At 33.6% G+C, this 27275-nt stretch overlaps 1 protein-coding gene across 4 annotated transcripts in view; it reads left to right on the plus strand.

Annotated features, from left to right (window-relative positions):
• SPOCK3 (SPARC (osteonectin), cwcv and kazal like domains proteoglycan 3) overlaps window positions 1–27275 on the plus strand; it is a gene marked incomplete at both ends in the record, with an annotated part of 492934 nt that overhangs the window by 294159 nt on the left and 171500 nt on the right. For 3 of the 4 annotated variants that reach the window (XM_080797427.1, XM_080797425.1, XM_080797428.1), the window contains one exon: window positions 12494–12617. The exons of the other annotated variant lie outside the window; for it this stretch is intronic. In XM_080797427.1, the coding sequence (XP_080653553.1) occupies window positions 12494–12617 (124 nt within the window). The remainder of the gene's footprint in view (window positions 1–12493; window positions 12618–27275) is intronic. 4 annotated transcript variants of the gene reach the window in all.

Below are 27275 nucleotides of genomic sequence, written 5' to 3' on the forward strand. Positions count from 1 at the left end.
GGTCAACCAGGGAGCCCTATCCTCCCTCTTCTCTTCCCTCCTCTTCTCCCTCCCTCCTCCTGCTTTCTTTCTTACTTTCTTTTTGTTTGCTTTCCTTTACTGACCCATGCAATGATGCTTACTGAGTACATACCTTGTGCCAGTCTTAGGGAAGCATACTGGAGGAAGAATGAGGAGTTGTGTTTAAAAGGTGAAAAGATTAATAGAGAAGGAAGAGAGCTCGTATAAAGTTTTGGAAAAGAGTAGCAGAGCACAAAAACAGAAAATCACCCCTGAACATAGAACAAAGTCTATGGACCACACTTTCTTAAATAAATTCCTGGTATGATGCAATGGCTTCTCTCCTGTAAACCCTGGATTCCATGGAGACTATATTTTTCCCCATCACATGACACTTAGTCCATCTACCTACTATTATCTTTCAACTTGCCCCCAGGGACCACTACTTCTAAATGCCAAAGAACTAAAGGAAGTCCCCATTGCCTTTATCACTTGTTCTTCTACTAGTCAAACTGAGTCAGATGAGGCACATTGATAAGACTGTTGTTTTTATTCTTCCATAAAAATGGCAATTTTAGATATTTCCACTCTTCAAGACTCTAGCACTCAGTTTCCCTAAAGGTAGTCAAGTAAGAAGTAAAAAAAAGTAAGAAGTAAACTCACTGAAACAGAAGGTGAGTTTAAAATACATTCTTCCTGATGGAAGAATAAGTGAGATCTGGCTATGTTTCTGTGGTTGAGACTAAGCACATATTTGCAGAGTAGTACAGTCTTGTGATGGTTGAAGGACAATACATAAGTCCCAAGATATTGCCATGGCCATACATTCCTCTTTTAGATATAAAGGGGGTCATTAGAGTAATTGTAGGACAAAATACACTCTTACCATGAATTTCTACATAGGATTGAGTAAGATATCTCTCCAAACCAGAGACTTCATTACTATAGTTCCCTTCTTGTGAAAAAGATAAGATCTCTCTTCTTCCAAGTATCCTTCCAGTAATAGGCTGAGTGGTTGTCCCAAAGATATGTCCATAACTTAATTTCCAGAATCTGTGAGTACTATCTTATATGACAAATGAGTGACTACTATTTATATAGCAAAAACTGTGATTAAAGTAAAGATCTTGGGAAGAGGAGGTCATCCCAGGTTGTTGGAGTGGACCTTAAATGCAATCACAATGTCTCCTTTTAAGAGAGAGACAGAGGGAGTTTTGACACAGACACAAACAGGTTGGAGGGCAAGACTGTGTGAAAATGGAGCAGAGAGAGATGGGTCACAAGCCAAGGAATGACAGCCATCACCTACAGCTTCCCAAGTGTATGTAGTTCTGCCAGTGCATTGGTTCTACTCCAGGGAAACTGATTTTGAACTTTTGACCTCCATAACTATGGGAGATTAAACTTCTGTTTTAAACCAGGAAGTTTTCAGTAATGAGTTCAGTAAACATAGGAAGCAAATTTATTCTCAAATTTTGGAAAGTCTATTTCTGGAAGCATGATCTAACCAAAAGAAAATCAGGAATGTGAGTAAGCAAATAGCACATAGGCTGAAATGCTTGGTATGGTGACTCCAGAGAATGCTGTGCTTAAGTTCAATTTATATACAATCCCATGCTGTGACTGAGATGACCTCTGTTGCTGCTCAGCTGCTTGCTTGTGAAGTTAAAATTATCCTTAGGCTACAGAAGGTAGGACTTTGCTAAAAGTGGCTCCTTGTCTCCCAAAGTCAAAGCTAGAAGAAATAGCAGAAGGAGGCTAGGAGTAGGTATCAGGCACAAGTACGTCTCCTGATGGTTTAGTAGATGTTATGGGGGCAATAGAGACTCAGAACTGGGGGCGTGGGGGTGCATGAGTAAGTCTGGATTAAATGAGAAAAATAAGCATATGGATGGCTGTTAGAACATAGTTAATAAGTCAATAAAAGGTATGGTTACAAAGGGAGTCTGTGGGATACCAAACAGGTGGTAAAAGTGTACTTAGAGAGTTGTAAAATATTTTGTGACCTCAAATGTGAGTAGGAAGTTGGCCATATAAGCTCTAAATTGTCCTTATTACTTGTTGGACCATAGGAAAACCTCACTGCAAACTATGCTCATCTTTTTGTCTCCAAACTGTGAGCTCTATGCATTCAATGACTGTACCCACCTGGCACCTTCAGACTGTAAAATACTTTCTGGACACCTTATCAGTATATTCATGAGAAAATTAATAAACAATTTTTAGAAGGGTGAATAGCTACTATTTATAGGTTAGAAGATGACAGGTTATCAGGTGAGCTAGTGATAGGATTGTAATGATGCCTAATTCAGTTCCTACAACATGGTCAGTAGCTGTAACTATAAGTAATAACATATTATAAATAAAAATAAACTATTTAAAAAGACTTTCTGATCACCTTTTAGATATTGCACACATTATTGAGATGTTTATTAAAGAAAATGTCCTTGTCTGGCTGATTCTGATTCTATTCCTTATTGCATCAGAAGGAGTCAACACTTGCTTAGAAGTATATGCTTTCCAAAAAAATAAATAAATAAATCAAAAGAAGTATATGCTTTCAGAACAGGAATTGAGTAAAACCTGCTGGAGAGAAAAATACTCTGGAGTCAAAAACTCCCAACTTTCTAATTTTATTAATTAGTTTACCTGAAAAATGAGGGCTAATGTAAGAGTTAATGCATAGTGAAGGTTTTGTACTCTTAACCCTTCTCTCAGGCTACAATTCAGACTCAAGCACAACATGGTAGCTTCTTTCTCCTTTCTTATTTCTATAACTTTCCTTTTCCAATGAAGCAGTAAGCAATGCAGAGGTCAATAACAATGACGTTCATAAAGACAACACATGAAGAAAAAGCTATTTTCCTTCCCTGAACTTTAAATGAAATTTAGTGACTGTTTTCTTAAATAAAATGTGGTATTTAATTGTTGAAAGCTTCTGCAAGAGCTGTCAGGTCTATTTGTTGAAGAGTAGCTAAAAATATTTCCTTCTGTTTAGGAAAAAAAAAAAATCAAAAGACTTTTTCATAATCAAGACACATTTTTGGTGTTGAGATCCAAAAGTTCTTTCTGTAGTTTGGATATTAACCCTTTAGTGAATATGCCATTTGCAAATATCTTCTTCCATTTAGCAAGCTGTCTTTTTGTTTTGCTGATGGTTCCCTTTGCTGTGAAGAAGCTTTGTGTTTTGATGTAGTCCTCAATAGTTTATTTTTGCTTTTGTTTCCCTTGCCTCAGAAGATATATCTAGAAAAATGTGGTTATAACCCATGTCTGAGAAATTACTGCCTCTGTTCTCTTCTAGGATTTTTATGGCTTCAAATCTCATATTTATGTCTCTTGTCCATTTTGAGTTCATTTTTGTGTATGATGTCAGAAAGTGGTCCAGTTTCATTCTTTTGTATGTAGTTGCCCCATTTTCCCATCACTTTTTATTGAAAAATTTGTCTTTTCTTTATTGTATATTCTAGTTTCCTTTGACATAGATTAATTGACCATATAAATCTGGGTTTATGTTTGGGCCCTCTATTCTGTTCTATTGACCTACATATCTATTTTTGTGCTAGTACCATGCTGTTTTGATTACTACAGGCTTGTGGTATTTCTTGAAATATGGAATTGTGATACCTCCAGCACTGTTATTTTTTTCAAGATTGCTTTGGCTATTTTAGGTCTTGAGTGGTTCCATCCAAATTTTAGTTTATTTGTTCTAGTTCTTTGAAAAATGCTGTTGGTATTTTGATAGGGATTGAATTGAATTTATAGATGCTTTGGGTGGTAAGGGCATTTTAACAATACTAATTTTTCCATTTCATGGGCTTGGAATCAAAAAGACATAACAAGTCTTGGTGAGGAGGTGGAGAAGAAATAGCAAGTGTTGGTGAGAATGTGGAGAAAAAGGAACCCCTATGCATAGTTGGTAGAAATGTAAATTGGTATGGCTATTGTGGGAAACAGTATGGAGTTTCCTCAAAAAATTAAATAGAGACACCATATGATCCAGTAATTCCACTGTGGATTATTTACCCAAAGAAAACAAAAACACTAATTTAAAAAGGTGTTTGCACCCCTGTTTATAGCAGCATTATTTACAATAGCCTAGATATGCAAGCAATGTATCCATAGAAAAATGGGTAAGGAAAATATGGCATATATGTATAGGAATACTGGTCAGCCACAAAAAAGAATGAAATCTTGTTATATGTAGTAGAATATTACACAGCTATAAAAAGGATGAAATCTTGCCTTTTTGCAACAACATGGATGGATCTAGAGAGTATTATACTAAGTGAATTAAGGCAGACTGAGAAAGACAAATACTATATGATTTCACTCATACACGGAATCTAAAAACCAAAACAATTGGATATGCAAACAGAAAAAACAGAGTCTAACCTATAAATATGGAGAACAAACTGAGGGTTGCCAGAAGGAAGGAAGGTGGGGAGATGGGCAAAATAGGTGAAGAGAAGTGGAAGGTAGCTATGTTCACCACTATACCACCAGCACAGACATTGGTAAAGAGAAGTGGAATACACAGCCTTTCCCTTTTAGAATGAATAGGTGGCAAGAATAAAGGCACAGCATAGGGAATCTGGTCAATGAAACTGTTGTAGTGTTGTATGTGGATACATGGTAGTTATACTTGTAGAGAGCATAGCATAATGTATAAACACATTGAATCACTATGTTGTACAACTGAAACTAATGCAACACTGTGTTTAAACTATACTCAAAAACAAATTAAAAAGAACAAAAAATATGCATTTGATCACACAGAATATTTTCTTGTGTCTCTTGATAAATATTAGCTATTTTATTTTAGTAGATTTTTTTCTCTTAAGATACATATGTGTCATTTATATTTTTTTAACATTTCTTTTTTTAATTAACATATACTGTATTATTTGTTTCAGGGGTACAGGTCTGTGATTCATCAGTCTTACACAATTCACAGCACTCACCATAGCACATACCCTCCCCACTGTCCATCACCGGGCCACCCCACGCCTCCCATCTACCTCCCCTCCCGCAATCCTCAATTTGTTTACTGACATTAAGAGTCTCTAATGGTTTGTCTCCCTCTCTGGTTTCATCTTGTTTCATTTTTCCCTCCCTTCTCCTTCGATAAACAAGACAGAGTGTCATTGTTATTTTAGAAATGTGACTATGTTTTTTCCAAATATAGGATCTCCTTGATCTTTAAGAGTCACCTGTTCTTGTGAACTCAAATTTTAGGTCAGACTTTGCTCAGTGTTGGCACTCTAGAACAACTTCATGTTAAAGTAATAATGTAGTTACTATTTAAAACTTGCCTTATTGGGGCACCTGGGTGGCTTAGTCGCTAAGCATCTGCCTTCAGCTCAGGTCATGATCCCAGGGTCCTGGAATAGAGTCCAGCATGGGGCCCCTGCTCAGTAGCAAACCTCCTTCTTGTGCTTCATCTCTTGCAGTCTCTCTCTCTATCAAATAAATGAATAAAATATTAAAAAAATAAAAAAATAAAACAAAGCTTCCTTTATGAACATTAATAATTGAAAAAAACAGTTTCTGAATTTCTCAATTATTATTTTAAATATAGGAAGCTAGAATTCATAAACATTCTCATGTGTAGAATGAAGTTACACCTGTCAATACAAATTAAATTGAACCAATTTATGTATTAGTAAATTAATATTTATATTGATTCCCTAAATCAGAATCACATATATGGTGATATATTATTTATTATACTGTATGTAATTTCAGTTTTAATCAGCCAGATATGTTCTCTAGACAACACTTACTGGTGTAGATCTTTTTTTTTAAGTAAAATTTAAAGTAACTGTAATTTTTCACCTGTTAAGTAAAACAGATATAGAAATTTATGTAACATGGAATGTGGTTTTCATGACATTTAAAACTTTCTATGCACATTATGGCAAGGAAACCATTAGTGACAAAGTAACAAATCGAACCCTGAAGCCCATATCTGTAATCATAACCACTAGAAACTTGAGCAAGATAGTTAAGCTCCCTCCACCTCTCTGTTTCTACCTTCAGAATGTAAAGAATAACATATATTGTATATGACTGCCAAAATAATAAATAATATTGCAATATATGAGTCTAACACATAATAGACTATCAACACACATGAGAACTTAAGCTTTAATTTGTGTAAATACTTGACTCAGTTCCTAAAATATTATTTGATGAAATTTTATTGGCTTGAAAACAAAAAGTAACTTTCCAGCACTTTTTCCAATGAATACATTTATATATACTTGTTAATTAAATAATTCATTTATCATCTGTAAGATCATGAATTCCCAATCTGTCATTCTGTATTTTGCTGGAAGTAGATTTAGGGACATTTCTAATCCATAATAACTCCACCAATGACTTAATCTTACATAATCAAGATCCTTTGCAGTTGAATATACTTTTTCCATAGCTAAATAAAGAGGGCTTTAGTAATTAAAATAATGTTTGAAATTAATTATGTGGAAATAGAACTACAATCTGAATTTGACATCATCTACATTTTATACATCTTAAACCTTTATTATTGATTTACTCTATTGGGGATCAGATTGAGAAAGAGATTATAAGTGTCATTTATAGTAATGTCTATTTTGAAATTTGAAGTTATTCATTAATGTCTTTAATAATTGTGAATATGCTCAGTGCTTAATAAAAAATATTTATTTGATGGACTATATCATTTAAATATCATAACTGATCCATGATTCAAATCTCATAAAGATAACATAGCTTTAAAATAAAGTCAGGAGGGGTGCCTGGGTGGCTCAGTGCGTTAAAGCCTCTGCCTTCAGCTCAGGTCATGATCCCAGAGTCCTGGGATCAAGCCCCGCACCCTCCTCTCTCTCTGCCTGCCTCTCTGCCTACTTGTGATCTCTGTCTGTCAAATAAGTAAATAAAATCTTTAAATAAAAAATAAAGTCAGGGAAGCATTCTTCAACAGAAAATTAGCCTCACTAATTGGTTTATTGTGTTAGCAAGATCTATGTTCAAATATTGGTTGTTGAAATAAACCTCACTTAAATTGTATTCTACTTAAGTGGCAGTATAACTCTACAATATTATTTTAAGATTTGTTCAAAGAAAGTGTGAAACATTATTAATTATCCACATCTCTTTAAAGTCTAAATTCTGATGTTTAATTTTATTACTCTATAAAAAATATGCTCTCTAAATCACTGATTACTTTGATTTCTTGGCAACACTTCTGTATGATATGTTATCTTAGTAAATACAGTTGGAATAAGAATTTATTACTATAATTGATTTTTAGAATGCATTCAATTTATGCTATGAATAGTTTTTAAAGATACATTTTATTAATTACTCATATTATTGACTTTTGAAATACATTTACAAGTGAGCTTTTTCTACAGATCTTAGTTCTTTGTACTCTATAAGGAATAAGTAGAGTTTCTGTTCAAATTGCAGAATAAACTAAGCCAATTTATTTTTAACATTTGTAGTTTAGTAGCCATAATTAATGATGTTTTCTAATATAAATAAATGTTTGTTTTGTATTTGCGGAATATGTCTTTTTATTTAAAATTAAAATTGATTGCTTATGCCTTGATTCATTGCTTAAATTATTATCATACATGGTACAATAATCACAAGAAGCAAATAGTGGCCATTACAGTTTTAATAAGTTCTGGATAGAGGTTTTGAAATTTCATGTAACTGTGTTGCCCCAAAAGATCATTTCCTGCACTTTGCTAATATCATCTGTCCTTTTCCAAGACCCATGGTGGAAAAAAAAAAAAAAAAGTAATAAGGGCAGCCTTTCCTTGTTTCTTAAAGAGACATGGCCAATAGGGAACAAATCAGAAGTTGTTAGTTGTGTCTTAAGAAAGAATTCTTCTACAAATCTGGCAGAACTTGAAAAACTGGCTCCCTAAAGGAACTGAAATGTTACGAGTATTAACAAAACAAGAAATATATTACATCAGGCTGTTCTCAGCTGAGATATTCATGGAATATCTGTATTCACTTGAATATTGTTTTATCAGATTAAAATAAAATTCTTTTGTTGAAGCAAAGTTAATATAAGTGCATATAGAAAGAAACAAATACACTTAAGGAATTAAGACTTAAATACTGATGATTCTCCTCCTAAGGTAAATATATAATGAATAAATTGGTATCCTTTTCTGTTTGCATATTTATGGCCTAAAGAAATGAGAATTTATTATGTGTGATGTCAGATTTAGGAACTAGAGAATTTTAGAAAAATATATAATTATTTATAGTATAAATATGGTATTCTTTATTTTTATGATTTATTGATGATGCTTTTTGATGTTATAATACAGGTATTATTTAATTCTTAGGTGTACTTTCATAGAAATTATGCCTCTTTAAACACAGCCATGTTTATCTTCCCTCTTTCATTAGTTATCATAAGACTGGGCTTCCTCCTTTTGTTTGGTACCTTGAGATAGGTGAAGTTTGCACCTTTAGCATTCCAACCCATCTCTTGCCCCACTCAGCATCATCCTTCATACCATAATGATATATTTGTTTCACTTGGTAACACTGTCAAGTTCTAAAATCATAACATATGGCACGTATGCACTGTCTATGCTTCTAATTTTTAGTGTGTTTTATAAGTAATTTTATTAAAGATTTATAGACTCATGGATTGCTCAAGATCAAATGATCCATACTGATGAATCTTAGCATTGTATAAGGGAAGAAATTAAGACCCAGGGAGGTTACTGACTTGTCAAGACTGATTAATGACATGTTCATGTATAAAAATTAAATCAAACTGGAATGAGATTTTTTTTCCTGCTAATAATTTTGGTAACATCATTTGGGTTCTTTCCAAAATCAATGTAAATCCTAAAACATGGACATTGTGTTCAAATTATATTGTTAAAATGCACAACATGATTAACTAAACAGAAAACCAAATAGACCATAATTGAATAAACAGATGTAGCAGTAATTAACATTGTAGTTATTAGAAAAATAAGAGACTGTTGAGCTTTCATGTGTGACTGCTGCTTCAAGTCTTAATACTGAAGACCAGAGTGAGAGGTAAATCAGGAGCACAGGAGACAACTCAGGTAATAAGTTGATACAACTCAACTGCCACAAAGTAAGTCACGTAATGGAGCACTAGCAATGGTACCAATTCTTCTGAGTAATTTAATTTTCCACCTACTAGAATCATAATAACAGATACATTGGTATGAAGCTAACTTAGTGTATGGAAAGTGGAATATTTAAATAAGAAGATTTTGAGAAAAATCTTTGACTTTATTTGTCACAGATTATCATTTAATTGTTTTAATTATTTGGGTTCAAAAATACGATTTTTTTTACTCTTTAAGGGAAAGGATTATCACCATATATAGGATGCCACTGTAAAGTCAGTAAATAAATTTTTAACTCAAGTCTTCAAAATTGAAGTATGTATTTTTGAAAAAGTTAGACCTTTAAGAAGTTTATTTGAGCAGAGTTGCCTTTGGAAGCATAGTTTCTAAATAATTTCAGCATTTTTTCAGCCAACTTGAATTTTGTACTTCATTAAGGGGGAAATTTTATTCCCTGTTTGATAATAATTCAAAATAATTAACTGCTAATGGCTTTTGATATATCAAAAAAATAGACATACTTTTAAAGGTTAACAATCTTTTACATTTAGAATACTCAGAATAATATGCCTAGTGATGTTTTTGCTTATGTTAGTTTCTTACCTGTCATTCCTCCTGTCATGGATGCCAGATACTCATTTCGATAGCCTGAGCCAGTTCTGCCTTTTCCTAAGCCCTTTACTTTGCCCATCTTGGGCTGCCTTGACTGTCTCTCCTTTAGAAGCACAATTGTTCTTCCTTAACTAGGACCTTCAAAATGTAATTAAAAATCAAACAAAAAAGATAATCTCCAACCATATGCAATTATATATGTTTCTGTATTACATAAAATACATAGATATTAAATTAAACATTAGACATTTTTAGTTATGACCTCATCTACTTCACTAATTTCCTAAGAGCAAGATAAATATTTTATTAGACAAGATTGTGAGTAATGTTAATTCTGAGAAACATTCCTGATACCAAATCAAACAAATTCTGAATCACATGATAACGTTGATAAAATAGACTTTGGGTTACAAAAATGTCTTCCATGGTGAATGCAGTGAGTAGAGATACCGCATATAGCGAGCTGACGGTGGAAGTCTACAAAGTGCGAAGGGGCAGCAAGATGTTTGCAAAGCCTTGCTCAAGTCCTGCCTTTAGAAATGATCAGCATTACTCAGAATCCTCAAGTCCTTGTTAAAGATAGTTTATTTGTCCTCCAGTCAGTACATTGTTAATTTTATGAATTTGTAATAGTATTTTTTTAGTCAAATAAGATTCCTAAAAATTAATTTGTATTTATACCTTAATTCTAACATGAATACATGGCTGGAAAAAGTATATTCTATATTTCCCTTTATGTGCTTAAATGTAATTTGTCTTTCTACAGAAAATGAAATAATTTTCTTTATGTGTGAATTACATCAGCTGTTCATTCTCCGGGTGTTATGGTATGAATAGTATATATTAAATTATGAATATTGGTTAGGTTAACCTCATCTAATGCGTTTATTTTAAAATAAATGTAAGTAAATACCGGTTTCTGAATGGTATAGTTTGATATCAACTCTTATTCAGAATGCAGGTACAAATACATACAATGTTATTATGTTTATAATGTTGATGGTACTTCAGCAAAATCTAACCAGGATGAAGTCTAAATAAAAAAATACACCATTTTTACTGATGCACTTTAGAAATTGGAAAGCAGTTCTGGTTTTGAGGGGAATAAGGATAACTAAAGCAGTTATTTTGTGTGTGTGTATGTGAATATAAATGTATGTGTGTGTGTGTGTGTGTGTGTGCATGTGTATATATGTATCTCAAATACATATGTATTTGAGATACATATATATCCCAATATATACATCTGTATATACATCTGTATCCCAAGTACATATACATATGTATCCCAAAGCATACACATTCTTCTAATAAAATACTTTGTTGATGAGGAACCGGAACTTGGCAGTAATTTCTCCTAAGGTATCTGATTGTATAATTTTATGCCTTACTTTATTTATACAACATGAAAAAACAATGCAAACAGAATACATATTTTTTTTAATTTCCCTCTGCTCCATTTCCGTCATTTATAAGTCTGAAGTGGTACAGAGTAATGTTCCATGTTTTCCAGTTATTGTTTTAATTCCCATTAGGATATTGTGGCCATTATTTACTCAGTAATAGTAGCATGGTTGCTTTTCCCATTTTATTCTTATGACATGAACTCTATGGCCAGACAAAATCTTAAAGCATGCTTTTGGCAAAATTTAAAAAATTAAAATAAAAAGAAGTGTTTAGAGCTATGATAGTTTCATGAAAATTTTTTGAGAGAAGCAGAGTTGGGGGTTGGAGGGGAAGAGAAGATAAAAAACCTTTTTTCAGTGTGCATTCCAATTTTATCAATATTTGAAATACAAGGTTTGAACTTCTTTCCCTATAATGAAAATTAATACTGTATTTCATAAGAGTATTTTAGGATTACTTTTTTGTAGGTTTGACTTATTCATGAAAAAAATGAAAAGGAAATAGAAGCAAATGTTTCTAGTAAAACATCTTTTCTCATCACAATAGACACATCAAATTGCTCTCTTTATAAGCAGTTTTAATGAATAAGAATGAGTGCTGGTTTACTAAAGAATATCTAAATATTAAATATTTAATAGATTCCCTGTTGCTTTGTTTTTAGCACTTTACCCTCTGTATGTAAATCGTTTGCACAGATAGGCAGAGCAATAAGTAGTTTAATCAAAGTGGAAAAACAAATAATTCTAGGTAAGAGAAAAGAATGGGTTTTCCCAAGTTATTCTAGGTCAAAGCCTCAAAATGGATCTATTTTAAGGTATTTCTACACAATAAAAAGAGTATTGGCTATCACTAAACCTACTAATTTGGCTTTCTAAATTTTAACCATTGCCGGAAAAGTTCTTTATTGCTGTTTTATCTCAAAATAAGCTTCTCTTATTTTCAGGGACATTGGGTTCACCTGCGGAATTGAGTGTTCTTTTCAAATACTGTTCTTTATGGAATAGTTCTTTATTGCCAAGCAATTGTTGCTTCTTTTTCTGGGATTATCAAAAACACATCATAGCTACAAATTAAAACAAAAAATCCGTATCATGAAACATAGGTATGTGACCAGTAGACCAGTTTAAAGGAATATATTGCTTTATAATGGGAAAATCTTGATATGTAAAATAGAATATTATAATGAAGAATACCATATTGATTTTTACTTTGAAAATACGCGTGGAGTCCACTGATGATATAATTTACCATTAAGAGTTGAAATGGCATGCAGAAAAGGTATGACATTAATATCAATGTATGTATTTTAAAAAATGCACTAAGTATGGTTATTGTTGTTGTTTTAACAGCATGAAAGATGCAGGAGTAGGCCATAAGCAATGGAGGGGTCCCGTATCATCCACCTGCAAGCAGTGCCCAGTGGTCTACACCAACACTGTGTGTGGTTCAGATGGGCACACCTACTCTTCTCAGGTAAAGACAATTATAGTCATTTCATATGAAACACATAATGTGTATTTACTATTAAACGAATAAAATTATTATTTCTCCCAGGTAGTTATCCAAATAATTTATTTAACTTTTGAAACAATGCAAGTAATCCCACTGGTTTGGAATTTGATTTAATGTGTATTTGTTTCTCCTATATCAGAATTTTTAAAATTTGAAATACTGAAGTTGTGAACACTCTGAACACTCAAGTATTAAAAGCAAAATTTCCTTTGTTGCTACTATGAAAGAGTTCAGAAATGTAAATATGTCATTCCATAATGTTAACAGTTATTATTATTATAACAGCAGTAGCATCTACCATCTGTCATTATCATTACTTCTTTTATCTCATATGTTATTTCCTATAGTATTACTAAAAAACCTCCAAAAATTCCATTTAACAAATGAGAAAACTAAAGATCAGAAAGATATAGAAAATTTTCACATATTTACTGACATTGAAACCAAGATGCGTTGCCATCTGATTTTGTGTGTCTCTTCTCTCCTTGACATTATTCTGCCTCTTTATTTGGTGTCCCATATTAACTCAGATATATAAGAGCTTTTAAGAACTTTACCTCATAAGACATTGACAAGTTTTCTTTGATAATGTGACAGGAAAGAATGTAGGCTTACAAGCTCTTACATGAAACTTTGGGGCCAGATAAATTTGTGAAATTACATTTTTAAAAAATACATATCTTTTTTAAAAAAGATAATGTAGCATATTGTACTGTGTCCCCAGGGGGACCTTGCTCTTCTGTTAAACATGTTAATATCTTACTAAGGAACTAGATGAATATTCACATTAAATAGAATGCATGAAATCTATAAAATAAGTTTACCTCAGTTCATATCTGAGTTTGCTTATTGCAAGGGGAGTTCCAAAAAATTTTTAGCTATCTGAACATTTTGTTTTGTAGATACCTCTTTATGAACCATCCCTTCTCCTACTAAATATGTCCTCACAAGTTCCACTTGAGTTTATAATCACTAATCTAAACAGTAGCACTGCAATGATAAAATAGATTCATTTAGTAATTAAATATATACATAGTACTTATTTGGTGCTAAGTGCTGTGTTATTTTGGTGAAGCTGCCATGTGCTAATTTGCTGAGATTTTAGATTTTTTTTTTTTTTTTTTTTTTTTTGACAGACAGAGATCACAAGTAGGCAGAGAGGCAGGCAGAGAGAGGAAGGGAAGCAGGCTCCCTGCGGAGCAGAGAGCCTGATGCAGGGCTCAATCCCAGGACCCTGGGATCATGACCAGGCCGAAGGCAGGGGCTTTAACTCACTGAGCCACCCAGGCGCCCCAATTTGCTGAGATTTTAAAGGAGTGTATTGCTCGGAGAGAATGGAAAATGTTACTGATCATTTCAATATAACCTTGATCTTGGTGAATTTACCATGGTCCAGAATCTCAGCTTTGCAAGTTAAGAAAATTCATACTTCTAGCACAAGGGACAATGAATATTATCAATTATAAATCCTACATGATAATGTGTAAATTGTTATACTGATTTATTCAGTGACAATGAAGGTTGCAGATTGCAATATTCAAATTGGTGGGTAGAGGTATATGGCAAACAAATTTTAATCTTAATTGTACTTGATGAACACTGATGGCTGAACAGGTTGAATGAAGGGAGAAACTGTAATTTTTACTGGCATCTAGCTAGGATAAGCATGTCTTTCTCAACCCTAGAAGTATATGTGCTGAGGTGGTAGTATGTTTATGTCCAGAGTGTCCCTGGAGCATGCTAACATTAGTCTACCACCTGTTTGTTTGGGTCTCTCTTAAGGATGCTACTAGTAGATGGTCAGTTCTGTTAAAATTTAGTGTCACGGAACACAAAGTTATCATCATGAGTGATTTCTTCCTTTTGGAGCCATTCAGGAGGACTTGCTTGATGATTTTAGAGAAATACAATCATATTCTACCTAAGATTAAATATATGTATCATAAGTAGATTAATTCACATATAGTTCTAATTCCATGGGGTTTCCCCATTCTTCTTCTTTGTACTAAGTACCCTTGAACCCCCCCACCTTACAAATCATATGGTTTTATGAATATTGTTAATAAAGCCAGTCTAGGTAACCCATTGAATTGTAACCATTCTAAGTAATCCATTGAATAATAAACCATTGCATTATTATTTTAATATTTATTTGCATATGTATCACTTTCAATAGATGCCTTGTTGACAAAAAAGATGTGAAAAGAACATGGTTCAAATGAATATGAACTTGCAGTAAATTCCAAATCACCATTGTTATTTCTGTTGATTTAAATTTAACTTGGTGATTTTTCAATTTTGGACCATCAATACTAATCTTAGAGCAGTGAGGCTGAGCTGTATAAAACAATGCAAACTAATTGGAGACCTTAGCCCAGTAAGAACTTATATGAAACAATCCTTAATAATACTTTTCAGAAGTTTATAGGATTTGAAATTCAAAATAAAGCTCTTATCTTTTTTTTTTTTTTCTTTTCTGTAAGACAAAATATTGCCCTAGGCTATTTAGGTACTGGATCAAAAACAGAGACCACAGAGGTAAATGCCTTCTTGAAGTGGTAATTTTATTATTTCTCCACAAGATGCTTACCAGAGATAAAAACAGAAGATTGGTGCAGGGAGTCACAGATTTTTATTTTGGTACTTGGCTCACTCAACTTTGTCAATGAGTTTAGCAAATTTTGACAGGGGAAGATTTAAACAGCTTTGGGGGACTCATGGCATTTGAATTCACAGTAATGTGAACTCCAAATTCTAGGTTTAGTAAGGTCCATGAAGCTTCTTACCTGAGATTTCCAATCCCTCAGCTAAGTATTCCCAGTATGTTAAATACCAGCCAGAAGGGAGGTACTATCAGCCCAGAGTGTGGGACCTTACATCCAGGATGGAAGCCCAGTCCTGCTGTCCTGGTCTTCCAGTCATTTTTCTGTATTTTGGATCCCTTGCATATACAGTTGTTTGATTGTTTGTACAACAAATAATCTTCCTTCACGTTCTATTTTAGACCCATGATGTTTCCTCATTACCTTCAGTTCAACTTATGGAAAGGAAGTTAGAAATCATGTTTCCACTGTATAACATAATTGGAGACGAGGTCATTACCAAGTATAACAGGTACAGGAGCTGAGGGATGGGGTGAGAAAGAGGTTATCACAAGGTATCCAAAGGAAGACTTTAGTCAAATGCCTTAAGATGTAATTTTGGAAAGTTCATCTCATTACACAGTGTGACCGACTTAGAATCATTATTTTATTGGAGTTCAAGCTCTGGACTTGTCAGCTTGTCTAGAAATCCTCAGCAGAGTATTTTTAAAATGTATAAGTAAAAAGACAAAGGAATGGATGGAAAATTAAGAAAAAAAAGTGATTTACTTGAAAAAATAGTGGGACTTTTGTGATTTTTGTAAGAACTATTTTTGGAACATTTGATTTTTTTTCTCCCTATGAAGAAAAACGATTGACACATTTTATAGAAGCCTAGTTCATCTTCTTTTTAAGAGAACAAATGTTTTCTGTATTCTTTTAAATTCAGTAATGCCAGAAAAATCAAAATATAAGTCTGTTCAAGTTTATTTGAGAGGTAATCGTTCCTGAAATTGACACAAAAGATAAAGGTCTTTGTTTCTTTACTTCAGGCAAAGTCTATTTTGATTGTATTGCGTCAGTAAGAACTAGGAATTGTTCTCCAATATAGCATCCATATTAGACCATGGATATATTTTGTCACTGACTTGTGTAAAATGGATACTACATTTACTGGGCAGAAGTCAATAAATGATAATAATATTTTAGAACTCAGCATGGCATCAGTAATATAAACTCCCTGGGGACAACACACTGGATGATTTTGAACTCCACCCCCCCATATGTAGTCATGCACAGCTTGGCAATTGAACTTAATAATGGTGAATTCTTTAGGAATTAACACTATTTCTAAGAAATATAGTGTGTGTGTGTGTGTGTGTGTGTGTGTGTGTTGAGGGAGGGTGAGTACAAAGCTTAACCATTTTATATTGGAGTTCCCAACTCTGGCTGCAGACATGGTAGTTGAATTGGTTTGGGATGGGATTCTGTGAATCTGAATTTTAAAACTCCTTGGGTGATTTTTATGTGTAGGCATGGGAACCACTTTGCATCCCTTCAGATTACTGCATCCTTACACGTTACTTTTGTATTTTTTTTTTTTTAATAAACTAGAATAATAAAACATTAATGGGGAACCACTTACTTTTTGTCACATCTTGAGAAAATCCTATTTTGTTTCAACATACTACTATTTTTCTTTATTTTTCCCATATTTGAGGCATTCTATTACTTTCTTTTAATAATGGTTGCTGATTCCAGCAGCCCTATGCACATTTTAGAAGATAAAAAGTTTCTTGACACTTCACCATTTTGATGTGTTGTATCTGTTAATATTTAGTATTTAATTGTCCTATGTACCTTCTTCTGAATATTTGTCTAAGCTGAGATAGTTTTATGTTGGAAGATCAGCCTTCAGAAATAGATGTGTACTGTTTCTGTGAATTGTTTTTCAGTGTAGGCTAGGTTGCACTTTTGGCTTAGGTATGCCAACTTGATCAAGATTATAACTACAGCTTGTTAACAGAATCATTGACTGGGAGAAGCTCTCATTAAACCGCTGAACATCAGAGGAAATAATATGACTGAACTTCATCATAAAATCTCAGATTTGAAAGGAACTCAATAGGACATCTAGTACAAAATTCTACACGATATGCAGGTGCCTGATAAGATATTATGTTCTGTGAGATAAATGTCTATATTTGTGGGGAGTTCTAATTATCAGAAATGCTTTCCTGTCCTTACATTGATTTGGCTTCCAACACTCCCCATTCATACCCCCTTACCATATATTGAAGCACAAAAGGCAACCTCTCTTGTCTTTAGTTGTTGGGAATAAGTGAATTCCTAAATTTTCACTTAAAATGGAACAAGAATCTAAAAGACAACCTCATAGGTCGAATATTATTTAATTTTTACAAAACTCAATTCCCAGCCTTTAGAATTTTTTTGTACCTGTTTATTTAGATACAAACTTTGTAAAGAATATTCACCTTCATTGGATCTGAGACATCCAACATTGTTTTCAAGGAAACCCAACAATGTATTATGCACTGATATTTAAGCATATTAAGTCATATTTAGTTAATTTCTATAATTATGTTATTAACTTATTGAACAGACTTAAGGAACAAAAACAGTGAAGTGGTAGTAAGCATGAAACTCAGCTGACAGAAATGAGGATGTTTGGAGTCATTTATTAGTGTTCAGTGTTTATTTAGCAGACTTTGGAAATCAGTTATTTCCCTGGAGGTCAACTGAGGGTAAACTTTCAATGTAATTTTCTTGTTAACCAAAAAAAAAAAAAAAAAAAAAACCTCATTCAGATGAAACCAACTAATATGTTCTTCTTCTGTAAATATTACACGCTTTGGTTAAATATCATTACCAAATAAAGGTGAAATATAATTTCTAAATCAGCTGAATATGAACAAGCAGAAATAATCACTGAATTTTCATAAGGAAATTTCATAGGTAAAATATTGCATAAAAATAAATATTAATTATTTTGTTCTTCAAACCTGAATTTATATTCAGTATATTTATACTGAATTTATACTCAGTATATTCTCTATGTATGGAATATAAAGTGCTGAGCATTTAGTGTTTTATATATACTAATTCATATTATTAGTGTATTTAAATGTACACAGAAAGGTAAGGGAAATAATTTATAGTGATCAATGATTTTTGTTTTCCAAAAAAAAGAAAAGAAAAATTAAGAAAACAAAGTTTAAACATGAAAACCATGCGCCATGTCTATAAAGCATTGTCAGAACAAGTTAACTGCTTCTATTGTTAAATATTCAGACAATTCTTCCACCCTCTCAGTTATAAATAATGCAATATGTTATTGCTGTGGCAATGGGCAATTTAGCCTTGCTTCTAAACTGTTTCACTCACTAAATCATTTTTTCTGCAACTAGTATTATATTGAAGAAATTTAACTTCATTTTTATTTTCTAGAATAATACACTTTAATACAATAATTAACTTTGGAAGGTGACTTGCTGAACTTAAGTGAGCATGCTGTATTTTTGAGTGTTAGTGCTGTAATCTCTCTCCGTACTCTAAATATCTGCCCCCTTTTCTCCAGGAGATTGCTTTATGGATTATGTTATAACTCTCTTTTTTTAACCTTAACATAAACATAGGCATACTTTCTTGGCTTGTTTAAGACTCTTGAGTTACATATGTTGGTAACTGCCATTCAATGAGTGTAGAATAAAGTTTCAACTAACTACTAAATTTATATTTTGATGTATTTTTGAGATTACAACCTTTTTATTTTTGTGTTAGTGACTGTGACTTTCACAAAACTCAAGTGATATTTATAGGGTTTTTTTGGTAATTGTACTAATTAGTTATTTTTAACTCCTTAGGAAGATGAAAATTTGGCAAATCTATGTCTGTTTCACATATTTGTCTTTGAAATATTGATAATCAATAATCTAAATCTAAAAGATTTTGACCGAATCATCGATGGCTACCATACCCTTTTCAGCGATTACATGGGCAAATTATGTATTTTCCCACAATCTCTATGATCACTCTATGATCACTGAATGTTGTAATGTCCTGTAATTTCCCTCCACCATAAATGCTCTTTACCGAGGAAATTAGTCTTGTTATGTGAATTGGCAATGGATTAAATATGCTATTGCATCTGAAGCAAGCCAATTAAACAAAAGCAAACTGAAACTGGGAAGCAAAGAATAATAATATAGAAACTGGGAGGAAAAAAGGCTATCAATAGCTAGAATCAAGAAATTTGAAGATGAACACCTTGCAAAAGAATGTAAGAGTAGGCTTTATATGAAAATATTGTGATGTAGATGAATTGGAAGATCTTCTAGACAGCTATACCCCCAGTAAAAATGAAGTGGGAAGTATCTGTCACTGAGAACTAAGAATATGAAAAGTAGCCCATTTCTCTCTGAAGTAGCTTTGGGTAATAAGTCTATTGTTATGGTATAATATTTATACCTCTGAAACTGCTCTCCATGCATCTGGGTTTTTTGATTACACTACCTGTAAGCAGAGGTCGAGAAAGCTCTGGTATAAGAAGTAAAAGTTAAGGGATTTCATGTAGGCAGTATTCTTGATACTTGGAAGCCCAACATAAATTCTTTCTAAAGAAAAGTATTGGTAATCCAAGGGCCTAAGGATCCCCCAAATTTTATTCTGCCAACTCTTTGCTTACACGTAAGTAAATAAGTATTATAAATGGAAGTGACATGCTAATATAACACAAATAAACTAATAAACAAAATGAGAAAAGACAACAAGAGCAAGAATGAACAATGTCAACAACAATAACAGCAAACATATTTAAGTTTCCGATATCTAAAATACTAAAACCATTAGATAAATAATTAGATATATTGAAATATACAAATCCTATATAAAATATTTTTAATGTATGAAATGTTTAAAGACTTAAAGTGGTATTGAAATATACAAACAAGACCAATATAATTTCAAAAAATATTAAATTTGTAAAAGACAAAATATAATTTATTCAATTAAAATAAAACTTTTTAATTAAAATAAAATGGATAAATTAAATATCAGATTAGTTGAAGAGAATTAATGACCTACAATATATGTATATGTGAATATAGATGTATATGTATAAAGCAGAAAATATATTTAATAAAAATAAGCTGTTATATATGTAATTATGTTTCTGTGTATTATAGAAAAATAGCTCACACATTTCAGAAAATACTTCAGAAAAAATTATCCAAAAAGGGAATTAAAGAACAGAAAGTAGAATTAAAATGTATAAAAAAATTATTCTGAAATACAAAAGGACAAGCCAGAAATAATAAGGTGGAGAAAAATAATAAAAGAAAAATTGAACATTTTTCAGAAATGTTGAAAGGCATGAATCCATAATACAGGAAGTACCATGTGTACTAAGTAAGATAAATAAGAAGAAATTCAAATCTAGACACATTGTAGTAAAATGACAGATTATCAACATAAAATCTAACCAGACAAAAAGACTTTAAAATATTGTGTAATTACACCAGCAAAAATTATCTCAATGGATTAATGGAATTTTAAAAATAGTGGGAAGATACACTTGAAATATTGAAAGAAAATTTTTAAAAATTCAAAACAAGTACTTCAAGAGAAAATATTGTCTAAATTTCCTACACAAAAATCCTTGAAAAGATTGTGCAGAACAAAACAGCCAAGACTTCTGATTGCAAGATATGCAGAAATATGAGTGACCCATGGAGGCTTACCTCCAAACAATATCCCATTTCTCATCTCCACATATTTTTGGCTTCCAGAGAATTTACCTATAAGTATACCACACCATCAACCATTCCAACTAAAATGATCAACAGATGCTGGGACCAAATCCATTCAGTTTGTGTCATGCAGCTTTTAATTAAGGCTAACAGCCAGGAAGCGCCAAGCAGAAGAATGAAACCAACCTACATAGGACATGGACCTCAATGGTGTCTCCCTTCCCTCTCTGGGGTCATGGACCAATTACCTGACTAAATCCCACAAACCATCAAGGTTTACCTTAGAAATCTAGGTGGCTTTTGCCTAAATTTTCTGTCTCAGTCTTTGTCCTTGGCTTGAGGATTTAATCCATATAGAGCAGGCAGCTTTAGCGGTGGCACAGACTGCCATTTGGCCTGCAAGGAGGAACAACTACCCAAAAACCCCTGGTCAGTGAGTTGAGGGTGATCTGAATGCCTTCTAGGAACAATGTGGTATCATTGATCACTTCACTTAAGATCATTGACAAATTTATATCAACCTTTTTTTTTTTTTTTAAGATTATTTATTTATTTATTTGACAGCACAAGCAGGGGGAGCAGCAGAGGGAGAGGGAGAAGCAGGTTACCCACTGAGCAAGGAGCCGATGCGGGACTCGATCCCTGAGCCGAAAGCAGAGGCTTAACCATGTGAGCCATTCAGGCGCCCCTATATCAACTTTTCTAATCAGGTATCTTGTGTTACAGAGAGAAATTCTTGCGAGGTGTTCCTTAAAAATGAGTCCATTATGACACTTGAAACTGAATAACTAAGTGTAGATTCATTTAGAAGAGATCTTGGTTTTCTGAGCTACCTGATTTACTGGTGGTGCTTCCTACACAGGTGAAGTTCTCTTAGACCACCGCTGAGTTGCAAATAACCATGTTTACTGTATGGAGGACTATTCATGCCTGGATTCCATTCAAGAGAACAGTCCCAGCAGTGTACATGGTGTCCAGAAAACAAAATATTATTAAAAATGCTTTGACCTGCAAGTAAGAATTACATTTTTCAAGGGACACAGATTGACAGTACATCAAATGTGACCTTCCAGCCCACTGGAAGATGCTTGATTTTCCAACTGAACTAGCATAATTGATTCTACTCCTTGTTTTTTGGAGTGATGCTTGAAAGCAGTCTGTTCAACCTGTCCTATTTTTCGAAGCAACCAACTGGTAGGATTGAGCCATATCATTGAATGACTGAAAATGGAAGTGGGAGAGACTTCGGGAGGTAGTGGCAGGTGCTTTGTGTGGAACGTTCAGGAGCTGGTGCCACCTCTCTCTTTCTGATAGACTTCTCAGTTAGGTTAAACAGAATAGAGAAGGAAATGTCTAGGGAAAGGCAAATCCAGGAGTTACATTTCACGCACTTGCAACACTTTGGGAAAACCATACAAGGGCACATTCCTTGAGGAGGAAAGAAATATGGATGGCTCTGAAAGACAAAAGATCATTAATGTCTTTCCTTTGGCCATTTCTTGCAGGGTTTAAGGTGTTCCCTCCCTTTGAGGTTGTTGCTTTCCCTCCATAAACACAAAATTATATTACAAACTTACCATTACAAAAGGTAAAATTCCCCATTTCTTCCTCTCAACGTCTAAACTCTCTACATAAATATTATACCTATAGGAGTCCAGTCCAGCAGGGACAAGGGAAGTAAATGTTAGAGAGACACATGGTGCTCCCAACTTTGAACTGCATGAACTACTGTCAGGAGAGTTGGTGAGCAATGTGATCCAGGACCCTGTTAATCCAAGACAATCCAGATGGCTGAGTCAAAAGTAAGCTTGAATTTCGAAGGTCCCCTTTAGACAGACTGTCACCTTCAGGGTACAGCAACCAGGCCAGCGTGAGGTAGCTATTAGAAGAAGGAAAGAAAAAGCCTGAATGTTTAAGATAGATAAGTAAAACCTCTTTTCATCCTATTCATTACTAAGAAACCAGCTGAGAGGATAAGTTCCTTTTCTGGAGACAGCAAAATTCAGGGACAAAACTGCTTTGCTAAAGTGAGAGATGCAGAGTCAGAAAAATTTTTGAGATTTTTTTTTAAGAGACCAAGTAAATGCTTACAATATCAGATGCCCATGGACAATAAAGGGGCATGGAAGGTCTGTTAGATGCCTTACTTGCCAGCCTGCTTAGTAACTTTATGATAAAACCTGTACTGTTTTCAGGCTACAGAATGTCCAAAAAGTCAAACATATGACACATGTTGGTTTCACAGGACAAAATGCCTTCACCAGAATCAACAGATAGAACTGGAATAGGAAGAGCACGATCTGAAAAAAGTGCCAACAGAGACTTGTAGCTGAAAGGGTCCTTTAAGATAGTGGGGCCCTAAAGGTCAGGGATATAACATAGCTTGTTGGATAGCTTCTAAATAAGCCTGTTGGTTTGGCTGATATAAAGGGAAAAAGTAAAATGATCAAGGCAGGAGCATACTCTTTTCAATACCTGAAGAGCCCAGTTAGGTGCTTGGACTGCTTTTTGGTGGTGATGACTCAAGAGAACAGTTTTCCTTCACTATTGGTGAGACTGAGTGTTGTGAATCCATCCAAATGGTCATTTAAAAAAAAAAAAAAAGACATTTACTTAGCAAATGGGCTTCTGAATTTTGTCAGGAGTTCATTCAGCCATTCTTGCTGACAGAAGTATAATAATATTACAGTCTGAATTATTGAGACTGAAGCTTCTGACTTTCCAACAACAGGACATCATCTGTGTAGAGAACGTTTGAGTTTATTATGGTACATCAATACCTATTACACATTAGGCTGTAGAAGCAACAGCAACATGCACTGAATTGGTTAAAAAATCCCCACAAGAAATGTCATGTTGGCTTACCTTCAATATTGCAAGTGTGCCCAAGCCCCATCAGTTGAATCCAGGGTCACCTTCCCCAATAGATCCAGGCGTGATGGATGGTGCTTGCATCCAACATAGTCACAGATTTTTTAATCTCTCACCTACTCCAAAGTTCTCCAGTACAATTTGGATGAGTGTACATGGCTTCTGTCTCATTTGGAAATAGATAAACCTTGACCCTAATATCAATATAACACTAGATTCCTCCACCTGCCGGAGGCTAGTGAACGATAACCAAAGCACTATTTGAACAGTTTCAGCCAATCCTACTTCTTGCTGCTCAGGCTCAGAATTTTCAGTAGCAGATAGAACAGTAGGGTGATCCTTTTTCCACTTTTGGCTCGTGACTCAGGTGAGAGCATTCTGAATATTCACTCCTGGATCAAGGACAGTCTTCTCATACCTTCTGATCCATGGTACTTAATATCCTTTCACTTCCAGAAAGCCATATCTCCAGAAGCATCCTATTCTCATTGACAAAAGAACTGTGAAAGGTCTAAGATTTTTACCCTACTTGCAAATACATGCCACAGTTTATGAATACTGGCAGAAGACCTAAGACTCCCGGGTCAGAGACAAAGCAACTTATTACTTATGACACAAGGAGAATAATGTTTATATTTGCAACAATTCTCCTTTCCCTACAAGTCCCAAAGGACTATGCAGAGTAGCCTAGTTGGATGTTCCACACACATTGGGTTTGTATCACAGCTAAGGAAATGTAGATATTTCATAATGGGCTGCAAACAAGCCTGCTCAAACTTTACCCTATTGGGAGACATTATTTTTATTTTACTGGGAAGCAAACAAACCTGCCCTTTCTTCCCAATAGGAGGCAGAATTATCTCTACCTTGCAAAGATATTACCATACAAACAAAATCAGATACAATACCAAACAAAAGGCTATCAAATGCCTCTGCTCCTGAGATATACAGAAACAAAGGAGATCTACAGGAACTTGTCTTCCAATACTATAAAATAGTAGGGTAGCTCTACAGTGTCCAAAAAAAACCCTAGATTTCCCAATGAAAGCCATAAAAGATGAAGAGGATTACTACAGAACAATTATCATGTTAATTCACCTAGAAAATCTAATAGAATAAATCTCATCTTACATGTATATAATAAAATAATTTCAAGGTCTGTAAAGCAATTTCTATAGGGAGACATTATCAAATTTCACTCACACATTGTAAGATTCCAACACTCTTCTCTTAGTTATTAGTGGAGATTCAGGGAAAGAAAAAAAAAAAAAAAAGTTGGGTTACTTTCTTCCTCTTCCTGGCCCAAAGTTAGTGGATCCACTGCACAGTGGTGAATAGAGAAGGGTTGAACTTTGTAATATAGCGTGGACATGTGGGGTATTTAGTGGGGAATGTTCCTGGAATTTCTATGCTTAAGAGATGGCCAGCAAGCTATGAGATTGTTCTCTTAGACAATTAAGAAAATAGAATGATCATATAAGTAAATCCATGTTTCTTATTATTGGAGAAGGTACTTACAAATACAGAAAATGGGAGGCTGGACAGAATTCTGAGATGTTGGATTGGAATTGGAGGTATCAGTATGAACTCATATTGAGTTATGTTTATTTTGTTTTTTAGTTTTAAAAATGTATAGATTTTATATATTTTAATGTGTATTAAAATATATGTAGAGATACACACACTTGGAATTAGTTATAGATATATTTGTATTCATGTACATCCTAGAAGGATACTTGTTTATTTAGAATACTTAAGAAATTGTTAACTTCTGAAAGGTTAATTAGGTTTTTTCCACTATCTTTGTCTCACCTTACTCTTGTTGTTTTTCCTTTTTATCTTCACCTTTCCTACATAAACTCACCCCTCATAATGAAACTCATCCCTCATAATGTTTTGATCACCCCAGTTAGCAGGTCCTTCCTCTTTTCCATAGTCAACATTGCCAGGATTCTTCCTTTCCAAAGGTGCAGATGAGCTGTGGTCTTAGATGCACATGTATTCCTGTAGTGAGTCAATAGAGGGCGCTCCAGAAGTAATGTCTTCCCAAGTTTACTCCCTCAGGTTTGCTCAAGAGGAAAAGTTTACATAGTGGAAAAACTAAGTCTTATATGATTATAACTTTTTGTTAAAACCGCTGATTATACCTTTTCGTTTGTGCACCGCTGTTTCCCTATCTTTCCATTCCAGGATATTCCAAAGTTTATCACTGATATCAGTGCATAAAACTGTTCAGGAACGATAGACCATTAAGCGTGTATCTTAGCTATAAGAATAGTGCATAATTTTAAATAGGTTCTCAGTATTTCTTAAGCATAATAAACAAGAAATTTCCTCAAACTTATGTTCATTGAAATACTTAATGTGAAAATTTAACTGTGTAAACCCCATAGATATTGAAATGTATGCCCAAGCTACCACACCTTAATATTTTTATGTTTATATGATTGTTAAAGTCATTGAAAACTTTGAGGTCTTCAGAGTCTTTTCTCTTGTTAGCTAAATTTAACTTTCTGTTCTGAATCTTTCATGCCCTTGTGTGTTCTTTTAAAATACATCCCTTATTACTTGTTACCATTCTTTTATTTTTATTTATTTATTTTTTAAGATTTATTTTAGAGAGAGAGAGAGCATGCTCCAGTGGGAGGGACAGAGGGAGAGAATTTTCCAGCAGACTCCCTGCTGAGTACAGAGCCCCGCACTGGGTTCAGTTCCATGACCCATGAGATCATGATCTGAGCTGAATGAAACCAAGAGTCAGAAGCTCAAATGACTAAGCCACCTGGGTGCCCCTTATTGCCATTCTTAAAAAAAAAAAAAAAAAAAAAAAGAAAAAGAAAAAGAAAAAGAAAAAAAAATCACTTCCATTTATATCTGTAAAACTAATTTCTTCTCATATATAAACCTAATTTTTTGGAGTACTTGGTATCATGACCTTCTATTTTCACCCATTTCTTAATTATTTTTAACCACTCTGCACCCTTCTTGGAAAGTTTGAGTGGTTATCTGTCAATGCCCATATTTTATACTAACATAAACAATGAAAATAAAAATCAAAGTAAGTTAAAATGATTTCATTGATGTTATGTATATATTATATAAGTCATCCAACTGTGTTTTATAGGTTTTATTTTAATTGAAACTATTACTTATAATTGAAAGCATGTTTTGTCTGGAATAATTTAAACAAGAATTTTGGTTTGATGACAAAATTTGTACAACTTATGAGAAGGAAATAATTATAAAATAAACACCCTGTATTTTTGATTCTTAAAATTTCTAAATCTATTACCAGGTTTTGTAGTCTAAGATATCTGTTTACAACATCCTGACAAGGAGGAAAATGCATATATGAACACTGCATTGTGAACACAGATCACAAAATCGAGACACTTGAT

The sequence above is a fragment of the Martes martes genome (assembly GCF_963455335.1).
Source record: "Martes martes genome assembly, chromosome: 2".
Classification (NCBI taxonomy): Eukaryota; Metazoa; Chordata; class Mammalia; order Carnivora; family Mustelidae; genus Martes; species Martes martes.